Here is a 27,141-nt window from a genome sequence, read left to right as displayed (position 1 = left end):
GCGAATTTTTTTTTTTTTTTTTTTTTTTTTTTTTTTGACAGAAGAAAAAACTTATAATTGGAAAAAAACAGCCTATGCCGGTTATTAAAAATATTCAGTCAGTATTTTCGATTTGTAATATAAATTAATTATTTAAGTGAAAATAATTTAGAGCAGTCCTATTTATTTTATTCATTTTATTTAGATTATTCTGCTCTTCTGCGCTAAACACTACAGGTGCGTGAAGATGCTCTGTTGTTCTGTTCCGTTATTAATATGCTAGCATTAAAAAATAAATCAGTATTTTAAAATGCAATATTTAATGTGTCAGACACAAAATCACGTCAATTTGTTTAATATAAAATTAATAGTAATCTGACCAGTTAACCTAAATAACCGATTAATGAGCGACGCGACGGTTGTCGGTTAGCAAAATTAACCGAAATGAGCATCCCTAGTAGCCATTTAATTTACTTTTTCTATGTAAGAACTTGATTGAAAAAGAATTTTCAACATGCTTGAACCCTCTACACAATGGAGTTTAGTTCTGTTTGGTTTTTCAACAGTATTTTGTTACAAAGAAAACAGAAGTGATATAGCTTTGGCTATTTATTTATTTTATATATGGCTATTTATATTGTTAATAATTTGCATAGTAATATTGTTCTTTGATGTTCAGTTTATAAAGATTTTTCAAATGTTATTTAATAAAAAATAGTTTTAAAAATCTTTTATGTCCCACCCCCCCACAAAAATAAAATCGTGATACAAATCGAATCGTGGGTCAAAAATCGTGATACGAATCGAATCGTGGGTCAAAAATCGTGATACGAACCGAATCGTGGGTCAAAAATCGTGATACGAACCGAATCGTGGGTTTGGTGTATCGTTACAGCCCTAGTTTGTAGACCTCAGAGACAGGATTGTTTGGAGGTAAAAGGCTGGGGAAGGTTACAGAAAAAATTCTGCTGCTCTTTAAGTTCCAATGAGCACAGTGGCCTCCATCATCTGTAAGTGGAAGATATTTGGAGCCACCAGGACTCTTCCTAGAGCTGGCCGGCCATCTAAGCGTGATGGGGGAGTGATTGGGGGAGAAGGGCCTTAGTCAGGGAGGTAATTAATAACCTGATGGTCACTCTGTCTGAGCTCAAGCGTTCTTCTGTGGAGCTCTGTATGGTAGAGTGGCTAGATGGGAGCCACTCCCTGCCTGGAATTTGGCAAAAGGCATCTGAAGGACTCTCAGACCATAATAAACAAAATTCTCTGGTCTGATGTAACTCTTTGGAGTGAATGCCAGGCGTTATGTTTGAAAAAAAAAAACAGGCACCGCTCATCACCAGGCTAAAACTATCCCTACAATAAAGCATGGTGGTGGCAGCATCGTGCTGTGGGGGACGTCTTTCAGCAGTAGGAACCGGAAGACTAGTCAGGATAGAGGGAAAGATGAATGCAGCAATGCACAGAGACATCCTAAATGAAAACCTGCTTCAGAGTGCTCTTGACCTCAGACTGGGGCGACGGTTCATCTTCCAGCAGGGCAGTGACCCAAAACACCGCCAAAATATCAATAAAGTGGCTTCACAACAGCTCTGTGAATGTCCTTGAGTGGCCCAGCCAAAGCCCAGACCATAGTCCTATTGAACATCACTCGAGCGGTCTGGAAATGGCTGTACTTACTGCCAAAGGTGCATCAACAAAGTATTGAGCAAAGAATACTTATGAATACTGTGAATATTTATGTACATGTTATTTTTTTATTATTATTTACATTTTTTTTTTTAATAAATTTGCAACAATTAAAAAAATCTTTGTTCACATTGTCATTATGGGGTATTGTGTGTAGAATTTTGAGGAAATAAATAAATAAATAAATCTAATCTATTTCGGAATAAGGCTGTAACATAATAAACTGTAGATATGTTACCAGATCTATTGGGTATATGCAGAGCTAGTGTTTCCTCCCATACTGATAAACTTCTGGTGAAATGTTAACGTGACTTTTTTTAATCTTTATTTTATAGGGTTCCTTTTACAGCATTAATAATGTGATGTAATTAAAATATAGTCAGTTAAATTAACTTTGGCGTTCATTTTGTTGCTCAAGCATAAAACAAGACACAGCCTTTTACTCGCCTGCCGTTACTAGGGTAAAATAAATGTTCATATTTTAAAGACATGGCGGGGACCAATGTCATTTAATGCAGTGGTTCTTGTACAATCTGAGACCCACTTTATATCTGATATCAGTCAGGCAGTGGAGATCGCTGATTTTCAAAGAAAACGAACCTTAGACGCATCGATATTTATATCATACAGTTCACCAGAAGTGCTTAACCCAAATTACTGAAAAAGTCCTTCCGCATTTACCCCATTGCTAGAATAGGTCTATGTATGAGCGACATATATTGCATCACCAAAAATAATTGCCGTCATCTCCATACAAGTCAATATGTATTGATTATTGTGACAGTCCTAATCCACATACCATCTAACTTTTGTTCCGTTTACATTAGCAACATACAGTTTTGTTTCAGCATAAGCTGTGCAGGAGAAATATTTTAACATGTATAAAAATGGCACAAGGCAGCTGAGTGTAGTTTGTGAAGTATGAACAATGGTACCACTCTGTGGTTAAAGCATGTATAGCATTACATTACGTTGTATGTCATGCTGCCAAATTTTACATCCACAGATGGGGACTTTCAGTCAGAGCAGAGATTTTTATCCACGCTGCTTCTTGCCCTCAGCTGGATTTGTAAATGTAAAGTAGGAACAGTTTATTTGGGCACTAATCACTTTCTACAGGGCATGAAAGGGGTCAACACACTATTTCCTTTCTACACAGGTTGTTTTGTGGATTTTCAGTTTTGCGAGAGGCCATATGGTGCTTTATTAATGTTTTTCTTTAGTGTGTAATGGGTTTGTTGTTTGTCTTAACATTGATGTCATTATTAACTGTTAACAAGTGAATGTTGGAATTGTGGAAATTGCTGTTCCTTTTTCAACTCATGCTTAAGTTATTTGGCCAAGAAAAAACACTCAAACCAAAAACAATGTTTGTTTGGTATGAACAACAGTCAACACTTGACCAAAATGTTTGCCTTTTTTCAGTAAGTTGCTAGTCACTTTCAGTAAGTTGCCTGTCACTTGCTTCACACTGCAAGGCTTAGTGCTCAAATCAGATTTTTTTTTGCATAGCTGTTCACACTGCTCTTACAAATGGGGCCAGTATCAGATTTGCAGTGTGAACAGATCATGGTCCTAAACTGATTACGCAACGCACAAAATGTTTAATTATGCACAAAATTTGTGTGTGCGCGAGTATGTATGTATGTATGTATGTATATATATATATATATATATGTATATATGTATGTGTATATATATATATATATATATATATATATATATATATATATATATATATATATATATATATATATATATATATATATATATATATATACACACACACACACACACTCAAAATACATTTTCAGATCATGCTTGAATGATTAATGCCCTTTCCACAGATAACCGTGGTGCATTTCATGAACTGTAAATGATTGTTCTGCTAATATTAATGTGTATTTCGTCATATGAACCCTAAAATAAGTTGTGATTGAAAACACTGATCACTTGTGATTTATGACAAGCACAGTGCGTGGAGCTCTGACCACCGGTGTAGTGAAATCAAGGGTTAATGAGCAGCCACAGACTGAACTGTGAAGGGGGTGTTGGGTTTATATACGTTTGCAGAGTTATTTTATTTTACATTATAAACAACAGATACGTGCAGGAGGGGGGTTTTGGTGCTCGAGCACCTGCCTTTTTTCCTCTTTGAGGGAAAGTTCCCCCTCCTTTGCACATGGATCCCCTATCCGCAACACATACGATGCTCTTCAGCTTAACCAGATTACTTGACAAGCTCCAGTTTTGCTTTCAAAATCTTTTTCGAAATGAACAACCAACTTTCTGTGGTAAAGTATTTGCCCTGTGTGCCGTTCTACTATGCTACTAAGGAGTAGATTGTGTTTGCAGCACAGAATGATGAGACATGTAGCTCGAACATTATGTTCATGAACATTACGCATGAAATCCGACATAACCGTTCACACTGTGGTCACATTGCAAAACATCAGATCTGTGTCTGGTTTAATACTACATATGAAAGTGGCACAAATCTGAACCGAAAACATCAGATTCCATGTGGTTTGGGCTGTTCATACTGCCATTACCCGAGTCGCATGTGGATAAAAAAAACAAACAAACACATTTGCTTTCAGTGTGAACGTAGCCCATGTCTTGCTGGTGTCTTCTTAGTTTTTAATGTTTGAGAGCATGCAGACTTCAGTCATTTCATTTTGCCAAGCACCAAAAACCACTAATAAATCACTCTGGATTGCTTTAAGGGAAATGACTACAATCCCATGAGGCACCGCAAACGGTAAATTACTGGGAAATATTATAGCACTGTTGATTTTGTGAGTTCTGTAGAATGTTTAACAAGTATTTCATGTTTAAAATGTAAATATCAGAGTATTTTGAGCGCATAAGGAGACCACCTCTACTTTATTCACAGTACTTCATGGCTCTTACCATTATTTGTTTTCTGTGAGTCTCTGATTATTTGCAATTTACTGTAATGTTGTTGGCTTTTAACAAAGATATGTACAATTATTAGCAATCTTGGAGCCTATAGGTGTTGAAGTTTGACAGTTCAGGTTTAGCAAGTATTTTTAAAAATCATTTTTCTATAAAAAATGAGAACTTATCTTTACTCAATTGAAACTCAAATGTTGCACTCTACAAGCAATATAAAGACTTTTTTTTTAATGGTATAATATGGTCTCTTTATAAAACTGCCCATTTTGGTTCAAATAAACACTTTGTTTTTCAGGTGATTTATTACATTGCACTATAGGGTTGTGGGCTTTCAGTGGTGCACCTGATTCTGACTGTTCCAGATGTCTCTTCTGCTTTTCACTTGTGCTTTATTCAGTTTGCTTCTCTTTCAGGGAAAGTCCACAGTGTCTGCCCAGAATGGTTCTTCGAGTAACAGCAGCTCCCCATACAGATCCTTCAGCATTACTGAGATGGTGGAAGAGGGGAGTGTGTGTGCGTGTGCACATGTGTGCCTGTGTGTGTGTGTGTGTGTGTGTGTTGTAGACACTCAGAACTCCATAATATTGGGTTGATTGTCTGGTTTTGTTTTGGTTAGTGGTTTAGATAGTCTTGGGGTTTTATTTTTGCTTGTATTGGTTTTGTCTGCAGATTGAGAACAGGTTCAGTCCTCAGTTCAAACAAACAGAGTCTGAGAGGTGGACTGGTTTGAGAGCCGCACAGACGGTGGGCAGCAGGGCCCTGCGGGTTTGTGGATACAGATAATGTGTTTGCTAAGAGCTTCGCACAACAAATCTGACAAAAGCTCTGTTTCTCTCATCAGGACTTGACGAGGCTGGATAAAGACACCATGACCAGCAAATCTCTTTGTTTAACATCTCCATCATCCCGTCAGAAACAGACCATCAGAGTAACTGCTGTTTTTATTTTTTTCCTCCCTCAGCCTTCCTCCTCCTCCTCTCTCCTCAGGGTCTGTCTCTTCATTTGCCCTCACTTTTTTCACTGGATGTTTAATTCAGCAGACATGCTGCATTGCCAGACATCTAATGGGCTTTCACACTCTCTGCGTCTATTGGGAATTCCCTCTGAGTTCTCTTTTGTTTCCTTCTTTTCTGCCTTTATTGCACTGACTTTCTAGATCTGAGAGTTCTAACCTCTGTGAAATGTTCAAAGGAATAAGCCAGGAAAATGCATCTTTTTAATTCCACTGTTAGAGGAAGCTTATTGTTTCCTCAGTTTTTTGTTTTGAAGGTAAAGATACTTTAAAATGCAGTCTAGGTTGATCAAATTGAACAGAATGAGCAAAAAAGCCTGCCTTTATTCATGAATAAAAAGATCTTAATGCTACACACATGAAAGCAGCTCACATCATGCCTAAACTCTGTATTGTTGAGCTACACGGTTAAAGGAATAGTTTAGCCAAAAATTTTCATTCTGTCGTTTACTCAACCTTCACTTGTTCTGGACCATTTTTTTTCCCCTAGCACAACAGAAGAAATATTAAATGTTGAAAGCCAGTCACGATTGACATCAATGATAGAAAAAAATGTTATAGAAGTCAAAAGTAACTTTTTCTAAATTGCTGTATTTCAACCCAAAATAATTCCTTTTGAGAATTAATAAATATAATAAATATTTAAATGTTTAGTTTTTTATAAGACGTTATACATTGTTTTGAAAGTGCCAATACTTTTTGAAGGGTCATGTGATGCTCAATTCTCAATTGATATTCATGTAAAAATAAAAAAGGTATTTTGAATTTAATGTTATTTTACAGTATTACATTTTATTTACCATATAGATGCAAAATAGGTGAGCTCAAGTATTTTTTAAATACATTTAAAAAAATTCTATATGTGATATGTCATGTTTTTGCATGTATTACTTTTTTATGTCATGGTCTGGCCATTTATTCCTCTTTAATCAACTCTCCTTCATATTTTGTGGTGTCTGATTCTCTTTGATTTTCATTGAAGTAGAGTGCCTTGTCACACACTTATTTTTTCTATTCAGAATGTTGTTTTTTGCTCCAATAGGAACCTGCATCAGATGTGCTTTCAGAGATGTTCCCTGATGCTGAAAGAACCCCCACTGGAATCTTGTGAGTACAATATAGGATATTTGGCCCAAAAATAAAAATGTGCTGGTAACTTACTGTCCATGCAAGAAGTGGTGATTCTATTTATTTATTTTTTTCATATTAGAACATTTAAAGAATATTTTGGCTAAAACTTATCCTTTATGATTTAATATAATGCAATGGAACAAACCAATTGTTTTCTCATGAGATCGTGCTGTATGATTAAGGGCCACCAGTAATAATTGTAACTGTATTTGGACTCTCAATGCATCAGTAGTTATTCACTGTCATTTTATAAATGACCAAGAACCATGATTTCAGCTAATGGGGTGTCCACAGGGTCTTAAAATGTCATAATTTTCAAAAACTAAATTTTTGGCCTTAAGAAGTCTTAAGTTGACTGAAATATTGCCTAGTATGTCTGAAATTATTTTAAACGGGTCTTAATTTTAATTTTTTTTTTATGTAAAGCTACCCAATGGATCCAACACATGTCCATCCAAGAGTTTTAGCAGACTCTTAACACCTGTCCAAGGGGGGCTTGATATAAAATAAATGTCAAATAAATGCATATACACAACATTAGAATTCTTCACATAACATTGCTATAATCCAGTTTTTTTTTTAGGTTTAAATCATTTGCATGTTTTAATCATTTGCATTACATGCGTACAACTAGGGTGCGCTTGATTCGACACATTATTTTAAATATGTGACATTACTATTTGTTTACTAATTTGTTTCTTGATAGGGCAAGTAATTTTTTTTTTGTCTGCTGGGCCATTAAGAAAATCTTTAGCGTTTAACCTTACATTAAGTCTAAAATTTCATTCTGGGGGGTAGAAAGGTCTTAAAGTCTTACGTTTGACTTGGTGAAACCGCAGAAACTCTTGATAAATAAGTCTTTAATGCTCTACTGAAGAAAGAGATTCACCTACATCTTGGATGCCCGTGAGAGTAAATTTACAGTAATTTTTTTCATTTTTGGGTGAACTATCCATTTAAGTACAATTATGTTTCTATTGATTTGTATGCCTCTTATTATGTCCCCTTTTTTGCATACAGTGCTACAAAGAGAAGATCTATAAAGGGAGCTGCAGGCCGTCCCGTGCAGTTTAAATATCCTGAATTGCCTCTACTGAGTCCCACTATATTGGAGAGGCAGGAGATTCAGCAGCGTCTGGTGCCTCTATGGGTTCAGGTCATTGTCTTCCTTATGGTGGTCTGCCTGCTCTACATCATCTACTCCTGCATGGACGAGCAGCTCTCCAGTCCTTTCACTGCTCTTCTCGATGGTCTGCATGAATCGGCTCTCACATGCATCTCATCCTTCACTGGCGCTTAGCTTTGATGCACTGATGCCAAACGAGGATGTGTCGATTTAATCTCAGGGTCTAGTCCAGCAAATGTCGTTCAAATTATCTTTTATAAACTAGTGTCAGAGGAGATTTTTGTTGAACCGAGTGGAACTAATATACATAACTCCACCATGCTTGCTTTTGAAAGACAGAATAGGGTTTTAAAACTTTAAAAAGGATGTGTTGTCGGCTAGCCCTTTGCATGGATTTTTTTTCTGGTTGATCTTATACAGACGTGTGTTTTATACTGTTTTCTTTACTTGAAAGTTACAGAGGTTATTTATACTCTTGTTGTCCATCCTGATACAGATACCTGAACTTGTACAGAGACAATCACATTCTACTTACAGTCTTACAGAAGTCATGATCACTTTGCTTTTAAATGTCTACTTTGTGTTTGGTGGTTTTATTTGTGAATAAATAAATTTGTTCTCCAAAGCTTTGTGTTTTCATAAAAGCACACAAATAAACCTCCTATTAAGGGGTTGTCGAAAGATTATTTGGAATGGTTGACAAACATTCAGTAGGAAAGTAATATTTTATAGCAAATACAAAACATTCTGGTTGTGTATTACAAATCCTACTATTTTGTTAAATTTTAATTGTCTACTTGGGATTAATGTTTTTTTTAAGAACCAAACCCCACTAACATTTTAAACGGCTAGATAAATAAATATAACTATTAGTAAATAATGTTTTACCTACGGAAAACAGGTAGCCCACTGTTTATTCTGATTTTGCATACAAACCCCATACACTTGCCTGTCTCACGCACGTTTCACTATCAAAAAAACTATATTTTTGTACTTCGTAGACAAAATGGCTGCAAGACCGCTATTCTACATACACTTATATAAGTCGCTTGTGATGGATTTATATTATGAATGTACGGCAATCTCATTGGCCGAGGCTCAACCGGAAGTCAGGTGACCCCAAATTGGCGGTTGCTCTCTATTTTCATCAGAAAACCTTCCTGTCAAGGTTATTTGATTATTTATCATCGTATTAATTTGTGATTACATTATGGCTACTATCAAAATGTTCAGGAAATGTGTGAGACCATGTACTCATCGTATTGCAATGGAGGACACGCATGAGTTTTGTATTCTGTGCTTGGGCGCAGAGCACGCTCGGGCGGCTCTTGCAGGCTCTGACTGCGCCCACTGCCAGCGTTTCACGGTACCCAAGCGCCGGTCCCGACTGGCTGTGTTTACCAATTTAGAAACCCGTGCATCTGCACCCCGTGTTTCTGGCCCCGTGTCTGCTGAAGCGGTAAGCATGGCCTCCGCAAACGAGCGCGCAGCCGCAGGTGCTCGCCCACACTCCGAGCAACCCATTCTGGATGCGAAACCGGACCTTGTAACAACTTCCAGTCTAAACGAGAACCAGCTTCCAGCATCAAAAAGGTTAAACATCAGGTCAGCACAACATGTTATACCTGCTAAGCATCAAGGTTACTTTGAGATGCTTGATGTTGTTACTCGGGCTGTGGCTAGACTGAGTCTTGACTGGCCACGAGACCCCATTGAGAAACCCAATCGGCTGAATGGGATGTATATCATTGCAGACCAAGCTCACCCCTCAAAGCAGAGCCTTCCATTCTTACCTGACACCCACAGAGAGTTGTCAAGGTCATGGAAGACTCCTTACGCGGCCCCAGTATATCACCCAGTGCTGTCTTTCTCCTCTAATGTCGTGGGGTTGAAAGAGCATGGCTATGTAGCCATGCCTAAGGTGGAACAGGCGTTAGGGAACCATCTCTCCCCTTCCACCGCATCGTTTTTTTGCACCCCAACATTGCCTCCAGGGCCCTCTCAAGTGACCTCTCGTCTGGTTGGTAAGGCGTATAAAGCTGCAGGTCAAGCTGGAGGTGCGTTGCACACTCTGTCAGTGTTACAGGCGTACCAGGCCAAGTTGCTGAAGGACCTGGACACAGGCAAGGGCATTGGTCCTGAAGCGGTTACCGAAGTCCGCAAAGCCATTGATTTGTCACTTCGAACCATCAAGCAAACAGCCCAAGCCATTGGGTACTCTATGGCTGCAATGGTTGTCACCGAGAGACATCTCTGGCTGGATTTGTCCTCTCTGAAGGAAAGTGACAAAATTTTCCTCCTCAATGCCCCGATATCTCCATTTGGCCTGTTTGGGAATGCGGTCGATGAAGTTCTTGAAAGGTTTGAGCAAGACAAAAGGCTTTTTCCAGTGTTAAGACAGTTCCTCCCTCGTCGTGTACAGGAGCCTGCAGCTTCACCCAGCAGACACTGGCATGAACTTAGCACTTACAGAGAGGATCTGAAGGCCAGTGTGGCGGCTCGACTCCCTCCTCCTAGACGCAGACGGGCCAGGCGTCATGCTCGACGCTTCTAAGATGGCTTCTAAAAATAGAAGAAACCTTATTTAAATAGTTACTCAAATTGTGTTCATTAGTTTTAAGTGTTAAAATATTTGAGTTTTTTGTTAATCCAAAAAAAAAAAATCCAAAAAATAAGTTGGTCTAAGATAAGTTGGTCTTTACGTTTTGTTATTGGTGTTATATCACACCAGCAGAGGCCCCTTTGTTGCGTCATCAGTGAGGCTATAAAAATATGAACCCTGATCTTACACATGATTGTCATTTTTTGCTGAACTTTTGAAAGATGAAGACCAAATTCACCAAGAAGACTGTTTTGAAGTTTTTTGGGATACTGTTTGCAATCCTACTACTTTCAGTTTTAATTTTGTTTTCGGTTGTGATCGGTAGAACATTTACTTTTAAAGTGAACAGAGAGCTTGGTCAATGGGAAAATACAAGCACCATTTATCCCTATTTAAGTCCAGAACAAAAAGAGAAGCTACTGGACAACTTTAAAGGTAAGAAAAGAGAATTTATTTAGAAATATGTTTTAATAACTCTTTATAGGATTCAATGGGGATTATTTAATAAATGATTTTAGTGTATATACAGTGCTCAGCATAATTGAGTACACCCCATTTTGAAAATGCATATTTGTATTTATGTCCCAGTGAATATTGGCGATGTGTTTTTTTTTTTTTTTTGGTGCATTTAAACAAAACTGATTTATTAAACAGATATATATTTATTAAAATAATATTTCTCACCAAACATATTTAGAAATTAAAAGATAATACAATTAAATTTAAGCAAAATAATGCAAAAACCACAACCCACAAATATACAACTAAACTTTTCACTTTTGATTTTTCTTCTTTTTTAAAATTTGTATTTCATATTTTTCTATAATATAAATTTGGTTGTACTAGTTTTTGGACTGTTATCCTAAGTTATTTTGTTAGATAAGGTCCAGATTTGGCTTCAGTGCTGACTAATCTAATGTAAATGCACAAATATAATATTGCATGGCTTTCTATTAAAAATATGAATTTAAAATGTAGATTTGTGATGGGTGTACTCATATGCTGAGCACTATATGTCAACATTTAAAGTGGATGAAAACTAGAGCTGCACAATTTATCGTTTCAGCATCAATATGATATGATCGTTCGCAATAGTCACATTGCAAGATAAATATTGAGTTTGTATTATAATAGTTTTTGATGCTTATGATTGTATGATTTAAAAAAAATACAGGTATAAGACATTGTGTCATTTGTGACTTTACTTTTACTGTTAGACTGTTTTAGGTTTCTTAGATTTTTGTTGTATCTTTTGGTTGATTATATTTATCGATGGCCAGTATAAGATTCTGATGATATGATAACAAAAACGTCACAGTATTGTAATTGCTGCTCCAAAATAAGTTCTTTTTAAATGTCTGGGTAAAAAAAAAAAACTTTTCCCCCATTGAGCACAATATATTTTATTTTAATAAACATTTAAAATGTTGCCCTAAAAAACTAAATAAAATAGTTGTGAAAAACATGTTTAAAACACAACAACTTATACATACCTTAGGAATAGGATAACAGAAAACTTTGGCAGTTTTAAGACCTTGACCTTTCCAAACCGTGATAACCTTAAAATCAGTTATCGTTCCATGCCTAAACACATGCAAATACAGCAATGTACTGCAAATAGCACAGACCACAATTAAAATGTGTTGGGGGGGGGGGGGACCCCAAAAAAGTTTACAGATTGTTTATTAGATTTTATGGAGATGCAAATATTAAACATCAATCATCGACAAAACACATTCAAGAAAATACTCGCAACACATACAAATACAGAAATGCACTGCAAACAGCACAGACCACAATGAAACTGTCAGGGAAATTTAGAGATTGTTTTATGATAATGATTTTATGGAGATGCACTCCCACTGATCACAATTGATCTAACATTATAAATTATTTCCAAATAAAAATATTAAGTAATCTGGTGAAATATTGCAACAGGGCTGGGCGATTAATCGAAAAGTAATCGATTATAGGTTCTAAATGTTGATCTCAATCAAATTTTTTCAGGTCATTTTTTTTAGTTACTTTCCCTACAGCTCTGTTAAGGCTGATTTAAACTTCTGTCAAACGCACAGATGTGGTCTGGCGCATGGCTGTGGTCCGGCGCAATATAATTTATTTTGTTTCCAAAAGTGCAAGCTATTAACTTCAGGTGAAGTTTTTTTTCCCTCTCCGCTGTCGCCACTGCCTCGCATGGTTCAGGATTGGTAGAGCTACGCATCGATGAATTGGCTCTTCAGTGTTTGAACTCTCAGTAATGATTAAATCACACTGAACTGAGCTAAACTGAACTGAACTGAACTTAAACACTAAAACCTGAACCACACTGTTCCAGTTACTGAACCACACTGTTCCAGTTACTATGACCATTTATGTGAAGCTGCTTTGACACAATCTACATTGTAAAAGCGCTATACAAATAAAGCTGAATTGAATTGAATTGAATTTATTTTCACTTTCATAAGAAAAAAAGTCACTGTTGGTTTCATGCAATGTTTATTTTAATTTCAGTTATTTAAAGTCAATGTTCAATAAACAATCATAGATGGTAGATAGTGTGTTTCCTTCAATTATTTTAAAATCAAGTAATTCACCTTCATTCAGAAATATCTTACTTGTATATGTGAGCAAATTTACTGTACAAAGCTTATCAGTGAACTTTGAAAGAAAATTAATCGAGATTTTGCCAAATCACACAGCCCTATATCACAATATGTATCGCAAAATAAAATATTGCAATGCTAGATTGTTCTTATACCATGCAGCCCTTATTAAAACATTTTGAAAAGTTCTATAACAACCAAACAACACCCATTCTGGTCTTAAAAACAACTTTGAAAAACCTGTCATCCACTTTAAATGTAAACTTTATAAACAGAATATTCTTTTAAAAAATCAGTCTAAAGACTTGGTGATTGTTCAGTAAAGCAGGTTGTTTTCAAGTTTCGATGTAAATCTAAACATTCAGATGTTCAGATTTTCTTTTTTTGTTTGTATAGTGGCAGTTCAGATTCCTACAGTGTCCTTTTCAGAGTCTGATCAGAACATAACTGCCCTGCAAGAGTTTGACCTGCTGTTGAGGAGAGGTGAGATTCATAAAACATTAAAACATTGGGAGTGTAAGTATGTTTTCAATTCTAAAGTTTTTTTTTTTTTTTTGGCCCTCTCAGTTTTCCCGAAGGTCTTCTCCTCCAGTCTGGTCAGACATGAAGTGGTGGGAAACTACAGTCATCTGTTCACAGTAGCGGGAGCAGATGCAGGCCTGGAGCCCTACATGCTCCTGGCTCACATTGATGTAGTGCCGGCTAATGAGGCGGATGGATGGGACGCTCCTCCTTTCTCTGCACAGGAGATCGATGGATTCATTTACGGACGAGGAACCATCGATAATAAACAGTCTGTGATGGTACAGTCAATCAACACCTCATAATTTTTCGATTAAAACAGATACACATCTCATCAGTCCATGCTTATGCTAACTGTGATGATGTTTGCTGTTGAAGGGGATCCTTCAGGCGCTGGAATACCTGCTGGAAAGAGGCTACACTCCTCGCAGGACTTTCTACATTGGCTTGGGTCACGATGAGGAAGTCAGTCTCAAGGCCATCTGCAGAAATTAAAGCCGAAATCTTGTATTAATGCAGATTTTTGTTTTCTTAAAGATCAATGGTGAAGAAGGTGCAGTGAAGATTGTGAATCTGTTGAAGAGTCGTGGAGTGAAGCTTCTTTACGTTTTAGATGAAGGTCTCACAATTATGGATGGTGTAGTTGATGGCCTGAATGAACCTGCTGCATTGTGAGACCATTGATTTACTGCTTTAATATCGTTGTTTGGGTATTAAACTTGTGTGTAACCTTTTTTTTCTGTGTGTTTTGGTAGAATTGGTGTAAGTGAGAAGGGTCAGACCACTGTAAAGCTGAGTGTCAGCACTCCTCCAGGACATTCATCCATGCCACCCAGAGAGAGCAGCATTGGCATCCTGGCATCAGCTGTTGCAAGGTCATAAATGGTTTATTTACTTCAGTATGAAAAATGTTAACATTTCAAAAAGAATTAAGAAAGTATGTTGTGTCAGAATGTAAAAAGGTTAGCTTAAGTAAGGGAGGTGATAAAGAAAAATGATCTGAGCAAGAAAGAGTTAAGTGTCTTGTGTTTTCTTTTGTTTGACTAAATTTTCCAGGTTGGAGAAAAATAGGATGCCTAATCTTTTTGGTCATGGTCCTGAGCGTGCCACATTTGAGCACCTGGCACATAAGGTAACAATGTAACAGTCATGTTTTAAAATGCTTGAAAGAACTCTCCTTATACTGAATGCTTTTATACTACATATTTAAAAAGCACACTAAAAGATACTAAAAAGATAGTAAAAGTACAGTTGCAAATAGGAGAAAGAACAGCATGGCAGAATAAGCCTCGCCTTGTAAATAATGGCCCATTTCCACTGAGCGGTTTGGTTTGGTACGCTTTTATATAGTTTCCACTGTCAAAAGGCGTACCAAACTGTACTGTACCACTTTTTCGGCACCCTTTAGAAAGGGTAACAAACACGAGAAAGGGTACAAAAAGGCGGAGCTAGATGCACAGCTGAACGCTATTGGTTTACAGAGAAACATCATTCGCTTGCGCCACAAGCTAGAATGAAAACAAAAGAGCCGCCATGTTTAAAATACACAGCCGAGAGATCTTTTACAGCGTAAATATATATATTTAATAACGAGCCATGGTCGACCTGGGCTTAAACAAACCTTGTCGTCGTCTTGATGAACAGCCACAAAACCAAAAAGAAGAGCAGTCTTACCCTGTGCCCCTTAGTTTTTTACGAGCCAGCCTGAAGCGTGATAGGTTTCGCTTTCTTGCTTACGCTCGCCGCGTGTCTATATCTAAAGTAACAAACTTCTTGAGCTGATGATAATAGTAGGGGTGTCAAAATCGAAATCGATCGAAATTTATGCTCAATTTCGATTATCGAATCAAAAAATAGAATCGTCGATGCTGCCACGCCCCGATGTCACGTCAGCTTGGCTTGCCAAGCGGGAAAAAAACAGGCTTGTTGAAGTGCTTGTTAAACTGCAGACGCAGGAGACCCGTCGACAGAACTTAAACCCTCTCCTCTTTCAATGAAGTCGCCGGTGTGTAAGCATTTTGGATTTCCAGTGAGTTATGTTGACAACGTTCGTGTTGTCGACAAAAAAACACAGTTTTGCAAGCTCTGCTATGTACGTATTAGGTATGGTTCGTCCGATAGACAACACCGGCATCGCGATCCTCCGCCCGCCCCCGTTGCAAATCCGCTTGCGAAAAGTACACACTCAGGCCCTGTTTACACTGTCTTTGTTTTTAAATGGCATTTTAAAACGACAACGATTTGACATACACAGTGGCGTGTAGCATTTCTGAGCAGCCCTCCTTCCTCTCTAACGTTACCTCTAAAAATGCACATCACGTGACCACACAGACACAGACGCAGACAGCCATGCGCTCGAGACAGCAGGTCCAGGCAGTCAGAGGACTGCTTCAATCTTTCACTCACTTGTACTTAGTCATTTTAGCGAACACCTCAGATACTGTTGGCTGGTTCCTGTTGGTTGTGCCTCTTTTTTACCGATGCCATTATAACAACGATCACTGCCATTATAAAGATCACTGCCTATTCACGAGTCCCGCAGAAAAAGTGATTGACAGGTGGTAATTATATGTGTAACTTGCCTTTATTCATTTACTGTATGATTTGTTTATGGGTAAAACAATGACCATGCAGGTCAGGTAGTTTAAACGGTAGACTACAAATAATGAATTGGTCATTAATTAATTAATTAATTATTCATAATCGAAAATCTAATCGAATCGTGCCTTTTAGAATCAAAAATGTAATTGAATCGAGAATTTGGAGGATCGTGACACCCTTAGATAATAGTGTGCGCCTAATTATTTACTTGCTTTTGAAACCCGACCCAGTAGGAAACTGACAAACGCATGTGACTCATTCAGAAAGAAAAGGAAAAACACGAGAGTGAAGCGTGAACAAAGGAGAAGCCCGACAAAACTCAGGAGCAAATTGTTTTAGCAACCTGAATCACAAACAAACTGCCATGTTTATCATTCCCTTCTGGACTATTATGAACTCTGAATGACGGAATTACTCTCTAAATGAGGCTACATGTGCTGGTAAAGATTACAGACACGAATGAGAGGTTTGCGCTGACTGTGGGCTATGATGCATTGTTTTTTAAACTAAATAAGGACTAAATGTCTGCTGCGTGTAGTTTTTCTGTAGTTGGTAACATATCGAAGACTAAGGGGCTGTTTGTGTTCATATATGTTCATTTATTTGTTTATTTTAAATAAATACAGATGTTAAAGTAGGCTATTTTGCACCGTCCATAATCTGCAGTTATAATCAAATCATGTTCATAGAAAGGTTAGTAATAAACATTAATAAACAAGTATTTATGTGTATAAAGCATCTGTTTTGTGAGAAGTGCTTCTCGTATGATGTGTGAACACCTTTACGGCTTTACTGTTCACATTTATTTGAGCGAGAATGACGTTGACTGAAACTGTCGTACACCACGCCCACCAAAAGGGTACCCTTGGTAGTGGAAACGTAAGCCTGATAAAGGTGATCAGTACCGACCCGAACCGTACCGTACTAGACCACTCACTGGAAACAAGCCATAAAAGAGCCAGTGGCCAGTTGGTAAAGTCAGGGCGTCACTGCAGCTGCATTTAGAAACAGTCAGTGTCCTGTGATGCACACTTTGTTCACAAACAGCATCTAAGTGCATGAGTGACGCAAGCAGTTAATTTAACTATTTCCCAATTCCAATAGAGGAGAATTTGTCTCTGATTGGTTGATATATGGTTGCCATGTAAATACACTATTTTTTTTTTTTTTTTTTTGCAATTTTCATAATCTTCATAAATTCTCTTTTTCCTTCTAGTTTGGGTGGTCGTATAGAATGATCATGTCAAATCTGTGGCTCTTCTCTTCTCTGCTCAGCAGGTAGGGCTCATTTCTGCTCACTGCTGTAAGTTGTAAGCAATTGTTAAGATCTGTAACAATTTTAAACCACATTTGCAGTGTTTTGGAAGGACAGCCTGACACAAATGCCTTTGTGAGAACAACGACTGCAGTCACCATGTTCAACTCTGGTGTAAAGGTGGGCTTTTACGTGCATTATTTTGTCTATTTGTACATGTTAGATGATAAAAGCTCTTGAATGGTGATCTGACTATTCTTGCTGTGTCTTGACAGATTAATGTGATGCCGGCATATGCTGAGGCCTTTGTCAATTTCCGCATCCACTCATCACAGACAGTGCAGGAGGTGAAAGGAACAGCATTGGCACAGGAAATGCCAGACAACACAGGAAGCTTTAGCTCTACCCTTATGCAAATCTACAGTTGCAGCAATCCACATAAATAGACAATCATCCAAAGCAGGGTTAAAAATGAACATCCACCAAATGTGGTATAAAAAACAACTATGACAGGAAAGACTTGTAGTTACGTTAAGTAATCTGTCCAAGTTATGATTTTTAAATTGTTTTCCAAACATGAGCCGCCACGATAAACTAAAAGTGTGAAAATGAAAATTAGCATGTAGCAGATGCATATATCAGACGTATTTTAGTACAAGCAGTATTAATATTGATTTATTTGGTAAAGCTTTAGATTCTCACAATAACTAGTGGCTTATTAACTGCATGTTATTAAAATGCTGGCTGTTTATTACTACTTCTAAAGTACATATTCTGCATCTTATTTAACTTTCCTTATCCTACCAAATATTAAACGTAACTACCTTAAAGATGAATAAACAACAATCAATTAGTTAATATGTGCTGTTAATGAAGGACATATGTGAATTTTATATGAGCAATATCACACGAGTAGCAGTGGGATGTGACTGTATATCGGCACTGGTGGGAGGAATACAATGGCTTGAGACTGGAGGCTGAGTGCCTTGGTGCCCCTCACCAGTGCCGAAATACACATAGTACGAGGAACTATTTCCGTCACTCATTCACATCTGCAGTTGACTGTCAGAACAGCAGAAACCATTACTAAATCACCAACGTCATTTTAGAGCTAGTGTTTAAATTATTCGTTAGCATAATATCTACAGTAATGACAAAACGGATGATTTTGCTGACATTTTAGGATTATAAGGCTGAACGTCATGAAATACCATCAATCTACAGAGATTTCCCAGTATTTCTCTGTTGCAATCGGGACATCACAATAATTAACCAAAAGAAGCCAAAGCAAAGCAAACACTACCAGTCTCTGTGGAATAAATACAGGAATACAAAATACAAAAGATAGAGATCGACTTAGAATGTCACTTACCTGATTGATAATGATTTGTTCTGCTCTTTGAAATTTACGATGAGAAAATGTTTTTCTCCCCAAAGGACTTATCATGCGCCCTCTGTCCCCATCTTGTGGCGGAATGTCAACTGTCACTTTTTTTGGCCGATGTACTGAATCTGATGATCTGAAATTATACATATTTAAAAATAGGCTCTATCCTTATAAATGAACTGCAAAGTTGTAATCTAAGCAACTACATTCTTTACACTCTTTAGGACATTATATTGCCCAAAAGCTGCAATATTTGTCAAACTGTAGCGTTCTCTGCCTGTCGCTGTATGTGTGCGGAGTAATACACAGGGGTGAATAGGCGGTAGTAGTGCTGTTATTTGCAGAATATTGCATGGCTATCAGCCAATCAGATTCAAGAACCAGACAGAACTGTTGTATAAATTTTTACATCATACGTTATGTATTTTCCTCTCTAATTTTCATTTTTTTTCTTTGTTTTTTAACATTAATTTTGCATTGTTTATTTTTATATTGTTAATGCTTGCCTACCAAGTAAAATGGAAACAAATGTATCACAGAATTATGTTGGTCACATGATTAAATACACAATTTTCAAAACTTTTTAAAGTTTGCGAAAACCAAACGAATTCTCCATTCCCTATCTAGGTTCTCAACCTGATTGAATCCACTGTATCTGACAAGCGGGTGAAAGTGGAGTTCATCAATGGATTTGACCCTCTGCCAATCAGCTCCTATGAGGACGACACATTCGGCTACCAGATCATCAAGAAAAGCGTCCAGGACATCTTCCCTCAGGTCACTGTAACTCCAGGTGAGACTTTCAGCATTGTCATCAAGCTCTCACTGTCAAGAGCTCTAGCAGTTTAAGTGCACTTTACATAAATCATTGACTCCCAAAGAGCTCCTCTAACTCTTTGTTTTGTCAACAAACGAGCTCTATGATTTGCTCTCACAGGCATCTGTGTGGCCAACACTGACAGCCGGCACTACACTCAACTGTCTCCGGACATCTATCGCTTTGCTCCTTCATGGTACAAACCTGGAGATTCTGCAAGGTACGATACATGAAAATGATATTGAAGTGTCTGATGCTGTAAAAAGACTAAATATTAACCAACTTGTACTTTCCTTCAGATTCCATGGAGTGAACGAGAGAATCTCCATTCAGAACTATGAAGAGATCGTGCTGTTTTACTTCCAGCTCATGCAGAACAGTGATGTCAGGAATCTGCCGACACTTCGCTCCTAAAATGTTACGTTTGTATGCTTTGGTTCTGACTAAATAAAGTGGTTTGTAGACTACAGTTCAAACTCTTTAGCATCAGAATGAATTTTTTTCCAATCAAATTTCTTTTCAGATCAAATTTAACTATTTAATTCAAAAGGAATTCAAAAAAATGACAGATTGCAAGAAAAGGTTTTAATATTTTTTTACTTTCTATTCACCAAAGAGTCCTACATGCTAAATTGCATCACAATGTCCACAAAAGTAAGAACCTTAAAGTTTGACGCAATTCTTGTCAAGTATTTGTGTCACTTAAAGTGTTTTGTGTAACATTGAAGACTAAATGATTCTGGAAAATTCTGTTTTTGTCGTCACCAGAATTTGAATCCAAAAAGTGCTCAAGAGAAGCTTAATTAATGTGTCTGTGATCTTTGGGTAAGGAATTAATATCTAACCTACTAATGTAACGCTTGGAACGTCACCGTGCCTCTTGCGATCTGTTTTCTTGTTTATTTAGCTCATATGGTTGGATGAGACCATAGGAGAGATTGTTCTGCTCGCGTCACAACAGCTCAAAACACTGGATATGCATTGGCTGCAACAAAGAGGCCATCACTCGCACAAGTCACCCAATAAACTGTATAAACGGAGGCCGCACCGCATCTGTATGTATTTTAGCTGCTGTGTTGGGATTGCAGCGATCACTTCCACCCCCCAAACATCATTTACATCCTCATGTGTTGTAGCTCTGCTGATGAGCGCACATGCATCTTTCTCTGCATGTAAAACCGTAAACAAACACCTGTGATCGGTTCATGAGATCGGACAGATTGGCGAGTAACAATAGAGAATTCATCAGAATAAACAGCAAAAGGAAGTCTGAGGCATGCTAAAAATGTGTAAAACTATATTAAAAGCTTTTATTGACATGGCTATTCCTTAAAACTGCACCTACGCATTTTGGTAAGCAACTTCATTACTTGCCATTCATTTTGAGGTCCTTGGACTAACTTTTTCTGTATATATTAATATTGGATTTGTTTAAAAAATAATACATTTACCCCAAACTATTTCATGAAATTATGTTAAACTAAAAAATACCAAATTATAGAAAATAATATAAATTGTTTAACAGGTAGCCATTTTTTGAACAAACTAACAGTTTAAATTTTTGAAATGCCAATCGCATCCCATTCTAGTGCAGATGTGAATAAAAGGCAACATTTCTTGCCCTTTCATAATGTTTCTTCTTGCAAAATCACAATGCTTGCAGTTATCAATTTTGAAATCCACCTTTATAAAAAATGCTATGTCCAACTTCATTTTTGGGGGGTGGAAAATTAATATATTTTATAGATCAGAAATGCTATCTATTGTGTAAGTGTTGGGAAACTTTAAGATTAATTTTGAGCATCTTCAAGGTCAGCTGGGTATGCACATGTCCAAACAGACCACTGCCATTCACTGAACTCAACATCTTAGATCACAGGTTCTCATTGTTCTCATACAGTAAAGGTAGTCTACTGTAAGTCAGAGTTTGTATGTTTGACTTTGCCCTGTTGCTATTGTCAATGATTAATAGTGAAAGTTAGATCACTAAAAACAGTATTCAGACGTTTATGGATGTGAATGAAAGGATAGTTGCCCTTCACCATAATCTTGCGAAGTCATCAAGATACAGAGAGCAAATAAAGTTTTCTATTGTCATAACAGGTTATAAACTACGTAAGGTTTATATATTTTACCTTTTGCCTTAACCTTGGTGTCAAACTTTAGTCAATGATTTTCTTTTTTATCAAAAGTAAGAAAATACAGATCTGGATAATTTTGATTACAGATTAAATTGGATGTAATGTGGCTACAAATGGGTAACAGCTGCACTATTTTATGTCAGAGTAATTTAACTGCCTTAGTTTACATGTTTAATCAAGTGTACAGTTAAAGTCAGAATTATTAGCCCTGTTTTGAATTTGTTTTTTCTTTTTTAATATATTTGCCAAATTATGTTTAACAGAGCAAGGAAATTTTCACAGTATGTCTGATAATATTTTTTCTTCTGGAGGAAGTCCTATTTGTTTTGTTTCAGCTAGAAAAAAAAAAAAACAGTTTTAAATTTTTTAAAAGCTATTTTAATGTCAAAATTATTAGCCTCTTTAAGCTATATTTTTATTCGATAGTCTACAGAACAAACAATCATTATACAGTAACTTGCCTAATTAGCCTAGTTATGCCTTTAAAGGTCACTAAGCTGTGTAGAAGTGTCATAAAAATATAGTACAATATGTCTGTCATGGCAAAGATGAAATAAATCAGTTATTAGAAATGAGTTATTAAATTCTATCATGCTTAGAAATGTGTTGAAAAAAAATCTGCGCTCTGTTAATCAGAAATTGGGTAAAACAAATAAATGGGGGCTAATAATTTAGGGGAGCTATTAATTCTGACTTCAACTGTATTGTAGGCCCTCCCCTAAATCTCATTCACAAGCAGTCATTCATCTGCTGTCTGTCTCCTATTAACTGCATAGAGTCTTGTATCACCTGCTGCCATGCTAAAAATTATATGATTATATGAAATAAAAAAGATTTATTTCTAATGGAAAATGAAAATATTTTTAATATCCTACTATCCTAACCTATATAAAATCAATACTGATATACGAATGTTAGCATTAGTATACATTCTAAAACAGTTACATTTACAATTGAACATTTATTACACACACATACACGTTTACATAGAGATATCACCTGAATTACAAGTTTTTATCTGACATTTGTCCAAATCTATCTATCTATCAGTCATACACGTTTTAAATAAACAATACAAGAATTTGGTAACCTAAATGTACTGTACAAATCAAGTCATTTACTAGGTTTTGCTCGTTAAATACATGCAAAGTGAATTCATATATTAATATTTTCATGTTAAAAATATAGCAAATGTATCACTATGCATTACCTTTAGATAAAAAATGAAATTGTTAGAAAGGACATTTGAAATGTCAAAGTTATTAAATAATACTAATATTATCTTGAACGTAACTGTAATCCTCAGCAGCAGATGGCGCTCTTGCTGCGTTATCGGCGAGCTATTAAATAAACATGAACCCTGCTCCTGTAATGACCGTCTTTCGCGCTTCCTGAAACATGACAGGCCACAACACTCACTGGAAATTATGGAAGTTTATCAAAGTGCTGCTATTTAGTGTCATATTTTCCATTATAGCTCTGCTGCTCGTGGCCACCGTTAGGACGTTTACACTTGACGTGGGCTCGGGGCTTCATCTGGGAAAATGGGAAAACACAACAACCATTTCACTTCAATTACGCACACAACAGAGACAGAATCTGCTGGCAAATTTCAAAGGTAAAAAAAAATCAACGCAGAAATGCCGAATCCACCTCTTTTCCGATTGCTGCTAACGCGCAGTTTAATGTGAAACCAATGTCACGTGATGTGAACGGATTTGTCGGAAGGCATAAACGTATGAAAGTTAGCTGTTGTCGGAGATAACATGTTTCTGATGGCTTCTCTTCATCTCTGTTATAGCGGCCATTCGGATTCCTACCGTGTCTTTTACCGAGACACACGTGAACACGAGCGCGCTGCAGGAGTTTGACGGTCTGCTGAGGAGCGGTGAGACTCGACATACAACAACATACAGTCAAAGCAATAAAACCTTGCACAAACTGCTGCCCCATTATCTTTTGTAAACCAGAAATGCACATATCACACGTTCTTTGGTGAGGGAACTGTTTTTAAAATTGTGTAAATAAAATGAATGTAAGATGTGGGTAGTTCACCCAAAACTGAAAATTATGTCATTATTTCCTCATCCCTCATTTGCCACAAACCTGTTTGAGTTTCTTTCTTCTGTTGAACAAAAAAGAAGATATTCTGAAAAAGGCTGGAAACCTGTAACCATTGACTTCTGTAGTATATTTGTTTTTCATGTAATGCAGGGTGCCTAAACTTTTTCTCATAAAGGGCCAAAAACCAAACTTAATTGAAGGTGGTGGGCTGAAGGTAAATATACCAAACTGTATTATGTTAAAGTTGCTATGGGTAATTTATATAATAACAAAAAACTAGTAGCTAGAAAACATTGCTTTCTATTTACTAATGCAGGCATTTTTTTATATCTTATAATGAACTTATTATATTAAAAACAAAAACAATCCCATTGATAACAGAATGGAGTCCAGTGGAGCACTTGTTTTTGCCTTGATTTGCTCGCCAATGTTGTCTGCATTGTCTTCTGTCAATCAAGTGACAGTATTTACATTTTCTAAAATCCGATTCATTTACAGATAGGTTTCATGGAAACATTTAATTTCAGTTAGCTTTTTTGAGCAGAACAATAAAAGGAACTAACAAAAAGAAGGTTTTATTAAATTAGAAATGATAATTTCTGTTTAAAGCACTTGCCCCAACCCTCAACATCACTCTCTTCTCTGATGGGATGGTGGGCAAATCAAAGGTTATTTTGGGCCTTCGGGCCCTAGTTTGGGCATCTCTGATGTAATGTAAGTCAATGGTTACTGGATTCTAACAAAATATTAAATGTTGTCTTCAACAGATGAAATAAAGGTATAAAGGTTTAGAACTACCTAAGGGTGAGTAAATACAAGTTTAATTATTAGGCAACCTATCACTTTTAAATATTTTATTTATAGAATTATTACACACTATTATTTACACACTCTTCTGACAAGACATATGTTGCAATTATTAATTTTAATGAGCAAAATAGTAATAGTTAACTGTGTTTTTTTTAGCTAAATTCTGGTGCCACCTGTTTTTGCCAAACTTTCTGTAGCTTGATAATTAGCACCAGAAAATAAATTAAGATGAGTGAAGATAAATACATTACATTTCTTTACTTGATAGACAAACTCAAGATTAAACCCTGCTGTGAGAAAAAGGATAATACAATTTCTTAGATTTATTGGTGAATATAAGTACATCATTATTCATGCACTACTTAGCCACTGAATTATAGTTTGATTTAGGTTTAATCTACAATATGTTGTATGAATGAATCAGTTGGTACAATGCACTTTTTATTTACATGCATGGTTTACATTGTACTTGTATTTTAAAGTAAATAAATAAAAATCTGTAGTATAAACGAACGGTTGACCCATCAGTATGAGCTCAATGATTACTTATTGTGCTTATTTTCTGATGTAAGTACCTATTAGTTAAGGACACTTAATATAAAGTGGAACAGATGCATTTTTGTTTGACCCTGTTTTGCTTAAAAGCAATGTAATTATACAATGTGTTTTTTAAATTAAATACATTTCCCAAATTTGATAATAGGGTAAAGCTTACAAACATCGTAAAAATGAATAATGTCAAGTGAAGTTTCACAAACTAATTTAGAGAGGAGCATGTGATATAATTGATCACAGCTGGTTTCTCATCTATAATCATTAGTTAGCCAATCAGTTTAATCCAAACTCACTATATGTAGCCTGGCTAAAACTACTCCCTTATCTTCGTTTTCAGAGAAACCCCCCATCCACCCCATCTCCCTCTTTCCTCCTTTACCAGGGGGAGCTCTCGTGAACTACCTGATTTCATACTCCCCTTACATGCTCATTGACCAGGTGGGAGCCCTGAGCTCAATTATCTCCAAGCTCAGAGTTCTCTCCTGTGACAGCTTGCCAAACCTGCTATTATTATCAAGCAATATCAAGCAATAATAGTGAGAACTCTGGAAATGTTAATTAATTACTTATTAACAACTATATTAATGGAAAACTACTACTTTTTTATCAGGAATTGCTAAGGTTTGTAATGAATGAACTAAAGTAGTGTTAGATTACAACTGGTTCTTTCTCAGTTTTCCCGAAGGTCTTCTCCTCCAGTCTGGTCAGACATGAAGTGGTTGGAAATTACAGTCACCTGTTCACGATAGCAGGAACAGATGCAGATCTGGAGCCCTACATGCTCCTGGCTCACATTGATGTAGTGCCAGCAAATGAGGCGGATGGATGGGACGCTCCTCCTTTCTCTGCACAGGAGATCAATGGATTCATTTACGGACGAGGAACCATCGATAATAAACAGTCTGTGATGGTACAGTCAATCAACACCTCATTATTTTTCACTAAAACGGATACACATCTCATCAGTTTCTGCTAATGCTAACTGTGATGATGTTTGCTGTTGAAGGGGATCCTTCAGGCTCTGGAATACCTGCTGGAAAAAGGCTACACTCCTCGCAGGACCTTCTACATTGGCCTGGGTCACGATGAGGAGGTCAGTCTCAAATTAATTGAATTGTTGTCATTTAGGTTATGTTCACACTTGTAAGGTTTGGTTTGATTAAAACAGACTGAAGTGTGATTGGTCTGTGAATGCGGTCTATTTGAATGGACCCTGCTGTGCTCCAAACAAACAGGCCGAGACCACTGAGAAGACGAGTGTCTGTGTACTTCTGAATGAACTCTGGTATGGTTTGACTGAAATATGAACGCAAAACAGTCCAAAAAATCTAAACAAGCAAAACAGGGCATGATCACAAGAGTAGAATGCTCAAACACACCATTTTTTTGCCGCATCATCATCATCTTCAATTTTGTGTGTGTGTGATTTGACTACAAATTTATAAACTTTTTATAGGCTCTCACTTGATAAAAAACCCATTAGCCAAATTACCTCTTGATTTACTCCCCTTTAAAACATATTAGGTTTATATGAATTTCTTATTTCAGTTGTATCCAATTGGAGTTTAGTTTTTTCAGCTCCAAAATACCATATATAATAGTAAAGTAGCATGGTAACACTTTATTTTGATGGTCCATTTGAGAATTAGTAGGCTGTCTACTTAATATCTGCTGATACTGCTTCTTCAACAGAGATTTAACTGACTATAAGAAACTTTACAAGTACATGTCAACTTACCATAACCCCAATCTAACAGTCTACTTATAATCTAATGTGAATTAGTTGGCATATAAATGCAATGTAACTTGAATTTTACAAACAGACCATCAAAATAAAGTGTGGGAAATAGTATTTCAACTAGACAGTAAAGTTCGTCGAGACAAACTTTGAGGCTGGCTTGACAAAGCCTGTTGGTAATAGTTTATTTAGT

At 36.7% G+C, this 27,141-nt stretch overlaps 3 protein-coding genes across 56 annotated transcripts in view; all 3 read left to right on the top strand.

Annotated features, from left to right (window-relative positions):
• lemd1 (LEM domain containing 1) overlaps window positions 1-8,478 on the top strand; it is a 41,685-nt gene extending 33,207 nt beyond the window's left edge. For 6 of the 49 annotated variants that reach the window (XM_087305546.1, XM_087305544.1, XM_087305527.1 and 3 more), the window contains 2 exons: window positions 6,639-6,703; window positions 7,748-8,478. In XM_087305546.1, the coding sequence (XP_087161672.1) occupies window positions 6,639-6,703; window positions 7,748-8,027 (345 nt within the window). In that variant the 3' untranslated portion in view covers window positions 8,028-8,478. Of the gene's footprint in view, window positions 1-2,449; window positions 2,741-4,997; window positions 5,092-5,253; window positions 5,350-5,425; window positions 5,513-6,638; window positions 6,704-7,747 lie in introns of all 49 variants that reach the window. The other 43 variants (XM_087305521.1, XM_087305520.1, XM_087305510.1 and 40 more) reach the window with 13 other exon arrangements.
• A 132-nt stretch (window positions 8,479-8,610) lies between these two features.
• pm20d1.1 (peptidase M20 domain containing 1, tandem duplicate 1) lies at window positions 8,611-20,681 on the top strand. Of its 3 annotated transcripts, XR_015522821.1 has the most exons (16): window positions 8,943-10,890; window positions 13,455-13,541; window positions 13,626-13,861; window positions 13,959-14,045; window positions 14,118-14,251; window positions 14,336-14,455; window positions 14,637-14,712; window positions 17,398-17,459; window positions 17,538-17,616; window positions 17,712-17,783; window positions 19,451-19,616; window positions 19,761-19,860; window positions 19,940-20,057; window positions 20,257-20,294; window positions 20,409-20,465; window positions 20,548-20,681. XR_015522821.1 is itself a non-coding variant. In XM_087305710.1 (14 exons), exons 1-14 carry the CDS (start codon window positions 8,921-8,923, stop codon window positions 20,052-20,054), a joined length of 1,545 nt encoding a protein of 514 aa, XP_087161836.1. In that variant the 5' UTR covers window positions 8,611-8,920; the 3' UTR covers window positions 20,055-20,119. The 3 variants fall into 3 exon arrangements, 2 of the variants coding, with proteins under 2 accessions (XP_087161836.1, NP_001032448.2); XM_087305710.1 differs by lacking the exons at window positions 20,257-20,294; window positions 20,409-20,465; window positions 20,548-20,681 and having other exon boundaries at window positions 8,611-9,021; window positions 10,781-10,890; window positions 19,940-20,119; NM_001037371.2 differs by lacking the exons at window positions 20,257-20,294; window positions 20,409-20,465; window positions 20,548-20,681 and having other exon boundaries at window positions 10,647-10,890; window positions 19,940-20,116.
• pm20d1.2 (peptidase M20 domain containing 1, tandem duplicate 2) overlaps window positions 20,554-27,141 on the top strand; it is a 26,700-nt gene continuing 20,112 nt past the window's right edge. Inside the window, exons 1-5 of one of the 4 annotated variants that reach the window (XM_087306200.1) lie at window positions 20,554-20,695; window positions 23,259-23,399; window positions 23,583-23,669; window positions 25,885-26,120; window positions 26,217-26,303. In XM_087306200.1, coding sequence (XP_087162326.1) covers window positions 20,617-20,695; window positions 23,259-23,399; window positions 23,583-23,669; window positions 25,885-26,120; window positions 26,217-26,303 — 630 coding nt within the window. In that variant the 5' untranslated portion in view covers window positions 20,554-20,616. Of the gene's footprint in view, window positions 20,696-23,156; window positions 23,400-23,582; window positions 23,670-25,547; window positions 25,649-25,884; window positions 26,121-26,216; window positions 26,304-27,141 lie in introns of those variants that run through there. The other 3 variants (XM_087306201.1, NM_001077301.1, XR_015522971.1) reach the window with 3 other exon arrangements.

Source organism: Danio rerio, chromosome 23 (genome assembly GCF_052040795.2).
Source record: "Danio rerio strain M-AB ecotype USA chromosome 23, GRCz13ab, whole genome shotgun sequence".
NCBI lineage: Eukaryota > Metazoa > Chordata > Actinopteri > Cypriniformes > Danionidae > Danio > Danio rerio.
Note: the sequence above shows the minus strand (reverse complement) of the source record. Positions and strands in the feature narration are given on the sequence as shown.

Excerpts from the sequence above, each read along its gene's own strand:
- pm20d1.1 (NM_001037371.2), top strand. The coding sequence starts at position 10,677 with ATGAAGACCAAATTCACCAAGAAGACTGTTTTGAAGTTTTTTGGGATA. Across the intron at positions 14,456-14,636 it reads CTGGCATCAGCTGTTGCAAG|GTTGGAGAAAAATAGGATGC; the intron begins GTCATAAATGGT and ends TAAATTTTCCAG. Across the intron at positions 17,617-17,711 it reads TGTTCAACTCTGGTGTAAAG|ATTAATGTGATGCCGGCATA; the intron begins GTGGGCTTTTAC and ends GTGTCTTGACAG.